The following is an 8,730-nucleotide window of genomic DNA, read 5'->3' as shown; positions in this document are numbered from 1 at the left end:
TTGCACGTTAAAAGACTCTGTGAAAAAATTATACAAAAAACTTGAAAAAATTAGCAGAACGCATCGATAAAAAATAAGCGACAATGGAGTATATCATTGATTTCGTTGGGTTTGAGATGCCTGATAAAACGTTCGCTGTAAAAGAATTGTGCGTAGTAGATATAGCTAATACTAAAACCACACAAGATATTTATGAGTGTAAACTTTTTCTCTTTCAACCACCATTGGAGTACGATGGCGTAATAACAAAAGAAAGTGTTGATGAAAGTGGTTGTGGCCATGGAATTCGTTGGGACTCTGTAGATACCATATGATCAATTACCAAAAATAATCAAAAAATTGGTGAACACAGCAAGTTATTTTTTTGTCGATGGAAAGCAAAAGGATAAATGGTTGGAGATTATGACAGATTACTCAACACCAATAATCGATATTCAACTAATGAGACATTATTCATATGACAACGTGGATAACTATCAGAAGGAAAAATGTCCATATAAAAGCATTCATTGCCGAAGAACACATTCGTGTGCCTACCAAAATGTACAACAACTAAAGCGTTGGTTTTTAGATTCCTGGGATAACGAACCATTGTACGAAAGATCCGTACAAATTTATTATCAATTGTCTGATCTAAAAAAAATGCAAAAATGTGATATCGCCTGTCTCGACTATCACTTTCGTCTACGTTTTGCAAGGACTCAAATACGTCATGTGTGGGATAAATTATCACTCGAATTACAGAACAATGATAAATTAAGAGATTATTCATTTTGTATGGATCATTACCCAGCGACTGGTGGTAATTGGGATATCTGTGGAATATGGCTTTATCCATACCGAAAAGATTGCCCTAAATGTCAAATGAATAAATAATATCAAACAATTATATAATATTCTTATAAACGAAATATATTGCACAAGATTATTAATCAAAAATTATATAATATTCTTATAAAGTAAATGTATTATTCAAGGTTATTAAATAAAAAAAAACATTTTTTTATCTATTAAACATTTTTATTTATCTTTCATTATATCATTATATTTTTTTAATATTACAGGTTCAATAATATCGTTTAAGTTATTGATTCTGCGTTTAAATCTTTCTCTATCTCGAGCTGCTTGTTCCCATGGACCTCGTCTAGCTGTTTTGTACGCATAACTCCATGCGAACATATAATGTATCGTTGGCGTTAAATTAAATTCCACTACCATTTTTTTAGATTAATTTTCTTACAGTACTGCTTATAGGGTTATACTCAATAATCCGATCGTGAATAACTAGACAGTAAGCAGTCGTGTTAGGTGGAAATGGAACTGCTGACTCAAATTCTAAACGTATGTCTACCGGTCCAGATTTGATCGCTTCGTTTTGTTTAGAACAGTCAATAACGCATAGTGGCGCGTTATCCAAAAATTTTTTCTTCACCAGCAGTGGTTCGGATTGTTTATCATAGTATGAAGACTGAAAATTTGTATACATGCTGTATAATAACGCATACTGATTTTGATCAATCATTAGATTAAGATCTCTATAAGGATAGCTCTGTGAATTTAAAAATAATTTTATATTTCTAATGCTACAGTGGTCAAATTGACTAGCATTTTTTCTCGCATCATTTTTTCTTGCTGATTGGAATCCAAGCACTACATAGCGTGGTTTTTTAAGCTGAGTTGATGTTTCGACAGCCCAAATGTGTCTTGGTGTTGCAGGTAAAAGTGGATATTCATACAACTCCCAAGTTCTAAAACTAATAGGAATAGATGGATCACCAGTAATATAATTTAACACTTGAATTCTTTCTTTCTCTGATAATGTGACGTATGGAACAATCCATTCAATTTTTTGTAGTGTAACTTCATCATTTTCAGGTGCGGCTCCTTCTGTTGGATTGTGTATGTATGCATTGATATCGGTATTTGAAATGGTTAAAACTAACTCTAGCTGAACATTTATAAGAATTTTTTGATAATCTTCAGCAAATCCACTCAGTAAATTCAGTGTTATCAAAATATCAAAATAACCATCTGCCCTGGTTAATTGCGTATCGTCGTTAGACAACAAACCTACATTCTCTAAAGCACTTAATTCACTGGGGCTAAATGTTAAATATCCTTTCATGAGACTTGTAATGCCAACATTCGAATTTCGATCAATTTCAACATCATTTATAAATAAACGTAATTCTTTAATCATATGACAAATTCACATGTTAACTAATCTCGTAGTTCCAGCAACTGCAGTACCATCATTCTTCCTAAATTTACCAATTATATGTAATGCACTTTTACTTGGAAGTATGCATAAATTTTGATTTTGTATAGTAATTCGAACTTCATCGTTGTTATTCAACGTTGATGATGCATACGGTTGATGTGCATGTATTTCATAGTGTGCAACTGATTCATCGAATATAATTGGCCTCTGAATGTTTAGGATTGTCGCCGTCGCCGCCATGGTCGTGTACACTCGAAACAACAAAAGTAAATTTTTATTTTTTTAATTTTCCACGTAATTTTAATCCTAGGCTCCGGAGAAATTGAATGTTTTGATGTGTTAGCGGTTTGTAGGGTTTCCGTTGACTGATGTTCATTGGCCATCTCGATGACTTTTTATAGCCACTACCGCTTTTTGTCTCAAATACAATACCTATTTTTATTACTATTAAAGAGATTTCACATGTAATCTTATAGTTATAGTTTCACCTCTAAAGTTTACTAAATTTCCATCCTGATCTACTATCCGTAGTCTTAAATTATGTATAGCATCTACGGAGACCGGAAGGTAAATGATGTGTGATGGTAACTCAACGATCTTAAATCCTGGTGGCACACCCGGGAAAAATTCATGGATAGTGTGAACTCTACGTTCATTAATATAGGCTCCAGACGTGATATTGCACTCGACTCTGAGAACGTTGAGCTTCAAAATTGTTACCGGTAAATTCGATAAGTGAGTTTTGTTTGGTTAAGCATACGATTTGTAAAACCCAAAAGCCGACCAATAGAATCGTTAGGTATGAAATTTACAATCTGATCGCATGTGATTTCACTTCGTAATTCATTGTTGTTTGCTTTATGCTGATACTTAATTTTGGTAATGTCTTCTGTATATACTTCTCAATATCACCAATTTCATAACTTCCTGTTGGTATCACCGCATCTCTCTCATCAACTGAACCAATAATTTCAAAACCCTTTTCAGTCCTTATCCGGGGTACCACATCTGATACATTATTACCCTGCACATCTCTCTTTCTTCGCTTTTTAACAGGTGGTAAGATTACATAAAATTTGTTAGCTCCCTTATCAATGTTAGGTATTGAATTAAATGTTAATAATTCTATCAATCCTAGAACATAATTTTTTTTCGGTGACAACTCAATTGGAGGAAAATAATTGGCCTTCAACACCGAGGATGTACCCGTCAACGTTAATGTGAATGACTCAGCCATGACTGATGTATTATACTCTGAATACCATTAATTTATAGTTGATCATTTAGAAACTTAAAACAAAGATGACCACAGATAATTGTATCAAACTCTTGATATCTTTTGTGGTTATATTGTACGCTACCAACACCGAGATATTCCATAAGATCCTTAGGCGGTTGCAGATTACCAAAACTATCGAAATAAATTACTCTATTACTTATTTTCTTGTATGCCACCCAATGCGTTCCAGGACTATGTTTGTCATCAAGGTTTACAATAGCTGCTTCGTATTTATTAGGACCTGATTTTGGTAAATCATTTCGCATGAAAACACCTCGAAAGTACGGAATTTTCATTTCTTTAGCATATCTCAATAAATCGATATTTGTGAGTGCCCGGTGCGGTAGTCTTACTTGTTTTTTTTTATTTACATTTTTAACTCCCTTACCAATACGATATGGTCTTAAATATAAACCTAATCCACGCCGGTAAAGTTTCAAGTATATACCCATAGCTATTTCTTCCATTTTGGAATTGTGACGTTTGCTCTCTTCTAACTGTTGTTTAGCAGCACTCGCATCATTAACAGCTTTCGCTATCCCTGCTGCACCACCAGCTAATGCTCCTGTAGCACTAAGACTAGCGAATAGGGGTATAAGGAATGGAAGTACTCCACCAATTTTTGATGGAATCGGCAATATACGAGGGAATCTAATATTTTTTTTCCCACCTGATTTTTTTACCTCCCGACGAGCACCTTGAAGAGCTGATTTAATTGGATTATCCCCAGGATGTATAGAATTTTTTGCTGCCGTTACAATTTTTCTCAATGCCACTTGAGGTTTTTTTTTTTTCATTCCCTTTCCCATCTTCTTCACCCGCTTCCCCCTCTTCATCCCCTTTCCCCTCTTTTTCGTCCTCTTCCCCCTCACTCCCTTTTTCTTTAAGCCCATTCCGAATCTTCGCTTCATTTTCATAATTTTATTTACACTCCAAGCGGCAGCTTTTTCACCAAAACTTGAGTCTGCCGCTTTTACACGTTGCCAGGCATTTTTCAGCAAGAATTTTATCAGCTGCGGATCAGAACTTTATCGTGTTCTTTACATGCAGCATCTAAAGGATTGATACCAGGATTACCATGAGCTAACCTTTCAGTCAATTTTGTACCTGGTCCACAGTACTGATATCCCGGTATATGTAATTCAACGGGTAGCTTATTGATAATCCTGTTGAGTAAACCTTTACCACAAGTTTTTTTTTACGTCTGCACTCCATCATAGCAACATGATCACTAACTAAATTTATATAAAAGCTGCTACTTATATTAATATAACTGAGTCTGTGACTTTATGGTGAACCATCAACATGAATTTAAAAAAACAAGAGGCTAAACTACCGGTAATAAATTTTGATAAAATTTTCCAAGGTTCCGGGTTGGAAAATAAAAATAAAAGGCATGGTGCATTATTACCCAACAGTTTACGCGCAATATTTTGTGGACCTTCAAACTGTGGAAAAACAAATGCTTTACTTTCACTTATATACAACCCAATGGATTGAGATTTGAAAATATTTATCTCTACTCAAAATCATTGAATCAACCAAAATACAAGTTTTTGGAATCTATACTTAAACCAATTAACGGCATTGGATTTTACCCGTATAATGAGCATGCAGAAGTAATAAAACCTGAAGATGCAAAATTAAATTCACTAATGATCTTTGATGATGTAGCCTGTGAAAAACAAGATCATATTAGAGCATATTTTTTGTATGGGTCGTCACCGGAATATTGATAGCTTTTATCTCTGTCAAACGTACACCAGGATTCCTAAACATTTAATACGTGATAATGCCAACTTTTTAGTACTTTTTCGCCAAGATGAGATGAATTTAAAGCATGTATATGATGATCATGTTAATACAGATATGTCATATAGCTTATTTAAAGATCTATGCTCGACTTGTTGGAATAATGATAAGTATGGTTTTGTAGCTGTTAATAAAGATAGTGAATTGAATGGTCGCAGGTATGGAAAAAGATTCGATTCTTATATCAGTATAAATTAATAAGGTAATAGTCATTATTATCATACGCAATGTAAACTTGAGTCTGTTAACATGAAGCGTGAGGAGATAATAAAGCAGAGGGATATATTGCGCAAAATATCTCAGGCCAGCGATGCTATCCGACAGAAACATAAAATGTTAAAGTTGGGTAAAGATACTGCTGAAAAGGCCATAAGTGAGATGTTTAAGCCAATAGTTGCACCTTTGCAAAGTCTAATAGACTCATCACCATCAACATCAAAACAAAAAATTAAAGAAGAGATCAAACAAGAGAACTCATCGTTAAAGGATCTATCTGAGCATGACAACGATAATGATGATGAAAGTTTATACGATAGTATTATTTCCCAGAATAATACAGGTGCAAGAAGCAAAAATCTTGATGAGACAATTATGTCGAGAACACCTACTTTAACAAGTACGCCAGCTAAAATGGGTGATTTATCGAAAAGTTACTTAAATAAATTCAATAGTTTCAGTAATGAAATAGATTCACGGTATGGTGTACGTAGAAAGTTTAATAAATTATTTATCGGTGATTCTAATATTACATTGAAGGATAATAAAATTATTGTTCAAGATAAATCATATCCAATGACTCCTGGGCTATTAGAACTATTATTTAAAAAGTAAGCCATTGACACGCTTGTCATACAGAATGATAAAAAGAAATACTTTGAAATTCTTGAAAAAACTAATACGTACAAAAAACATTACAAGGCGGATGGTGATATTTTTATAGATTCAACACCAAAATTTGATAATTATATTGCTGATTTTCTCGCTAAGTATGATTACCCATTATCATTGGGAAGGGGAATACCAAATTTAATGATAGCAAAAAAGTAGAAAATACCCATAGACTATGTATATTGGGATGATCCTAATGAACTGATTGATCGTCTTCGTCTTCTCATGGCTTCTCAAGCAGCTGGTAATCCTAGTCATACCAATGAAATAATTTCAATTATTGAAGAGTTACGAGAGGCTGAAATTATTTATTAAGCTCTCATACAAATATTTCTTGTTATTTGAATTTTGACCATTGTTGTGGATAGACTTATACCATGAGTATTGCTATTTTTGGACATGCTTTACCATCGGGTGTAGGAATAGTTGGTCCACCAGGACGACCTGGCCGAGGATTTAAACTAACTGCTGATGGTCATTATGATATAAAAGACAAGAGATTGTGTCACATCGGTCATCCACTAGAAGATAAAGATGCTGCATCTGTAAAATTTACACGTGAATTTGTTCGAAAAGAGCTGTTATTAATGTATGAAACAATAAGAAAAGACCAGGCTGAAGTAATTTCACATTTGCACGCTCAAGTGGTAACATTAGAATCCACTGTTAGTAATTTAGAAAAAAATTATCTAAAATTGAAAAAAGCTGTATATGATAATATTCAATAAATCACAGAGTTGGAGGGAAATGTATAGACTAGGAAAAAAAATAGAGGATAAAAAGTCAGTAATTGCTTATGAGCTTCACAAACAGGCTCGCAGAAATTATCATCGTCGTCATGTTGAGATCCGGGGATTGGATGAGACTTGGCAAGCAGATTTAGTAGAAATGATACCGTATTCAACTTCCAATAAAGGTTATAAATACTTACTTACAGTCATAGATATCTTCTCAAAATTTGATTGGGCAGTTCCTTTTAAAAGTAAAAGTGCGAGTGATGTCACAAGAGCTATGAAATCTATCCTGCAACTAGGGCGAATCCCTAAAAATTTACATGTTGATCAGGGAAAAGAATTTTATAATAAAGAATTCAAGGATCTCAAGAAGCAATATGGAATAAATTTATACTCCACGTTCAGCAACCTAAAGGCTTCAATTTGTGAACGTTTTAATCGAACGCTTAAAAATAAAATGTGGCGAGAATTTTCCGCACGTGGTAATTACAAGTGGATTGATATGCTGGAAGAATTAATAAACTCTTATAACAATAGCAAACATCGTACTATTAAAATGAAACCTGTTGATGTAACTGCTGAAAATGAAAAGCAGATATTGGAGAATATTTACAAACCTCTTCGAATTGTAGCGAAAAAACGGAAGATCAAGTTTAAAGTTGGAGATAAAGTTAGAATTAGTAAATACAAACATGTTTTTGAAAAAGGATATACACCACATTGGACGACTGAAATTTTTACTATCAAGACAGTGCAGAAAACTAATCCTACGACATACAAACTAGTGGATTATCAAGATCAACCAATTGAAGGTGGATTTTATGAGGAAGAGCTTAGCAAAGTAAAGTATCCTGATGTGTATTTAGTTAAAAAAATCATTAAAACACGTGAAAACAAATTGTATGTTAAGTGGCTTGGTTTTGATAGTAATCACAACAGCTGGATTAATAAATCAGACCTGTAAAAATTTTCATATCCATATTAAAATAAAAATGAATGAAACAACTTAAATATTTACAACACATTTATTCATAAACTTCAAATACTTAATTATTTATAATAAATTTATAATTTGTAATTTTTTTCTAATTAATAATCATTCTATCATTATCATCATCATCATCACTAGTAGTTTTTGATTCTTTGTATCCCCTAAGTAGAGTATCCGTTGAATCATCAATTAATTTTCTCTTATTATCATTCCAGCTTAGTGCTAACTTAATCTGTTTAATAGTTTTAACTTCATGTTTACGGCTTCTTATTAAGTATTGATGTTTTGTTACATCGATATGTTCGAAAAGACAATTTTTGAAATCATCAAACGTGATAGTCCTTAAAGTTGAACCCTTAACACCCTTTGCTCTTTTTTTAGCTTGATTATCATTAAAAATTTTAAACGCATATAGTTTTGCTCTTAAGCCAGTAAACTCTGACATTATTTTACCATTGATTTTATCTTTTATCAGACCTATCACTTTTTTATTCTTCGAAGGAATACCGTCAACATTATTCTCCGGGTAATCTGAAGTATCAAATTTATGGATATCACGTTTGATGATATCATAAATATTTGGAACCTTAAATTCATAAATTAAACTATCGGTGTTAGTGTACAATAATTTTGATTTATCATTTTCGAAATTATTTTTAACATAATTATAATAGTAAATAATTATAAATCATAAATAAAAGTCTTTGATAAATCGAGAATACTGAAATTAACATAAATTGGCTTATTAAAGTATACATTTAAATTTTTCATTTCAACAATTACCATATTTTTATCAAAAATATTG

The 8,730-nt window shown here is 32.7% G+C and overlaps 1 protein-coding gene across 1 annotated transcript; it reads right to left on the bottom strand.

Annotated features, from left to right (window-relative positions):
• Positions 1 to 1,222: 1,222 nt before the first annotated feature.
• On the bottom strand, positions 1,223 to 2,200 carry LOC106694040 (uncharacterized). The gene has a single exon (XM_014444026.2). The coding sequence runs from the start codon at positions 2,198 to 2,200 to the stop codon at positions 1,223 to 1,225; it is 978 nt and encodes a 325-aa protein (XP_014299512.2).
• Positions 2,201 to 8,730: the final 6,530 nt, after the last annotated feature.

Source organism: Microplitis demolitor, chromosome 6, assembly GCF_026212275.2.
Source record: "Microplitis demolitor isolate Queensland-Clemson2020A chromosome 6, iyMicDemo2.1a, whole genome shotgun sequence".
Taxonomy (NCBI): Eukaryota; Metazoa; Arthropoda; class Insecta; order Hymenoptera; family Braconidae; genus Microplitis; species Microplitis demolitor.
Note: the sequence above shows the minus strand (reverse complement) of the source record. Positions and strands in the feature narration are given on the sequence as shown.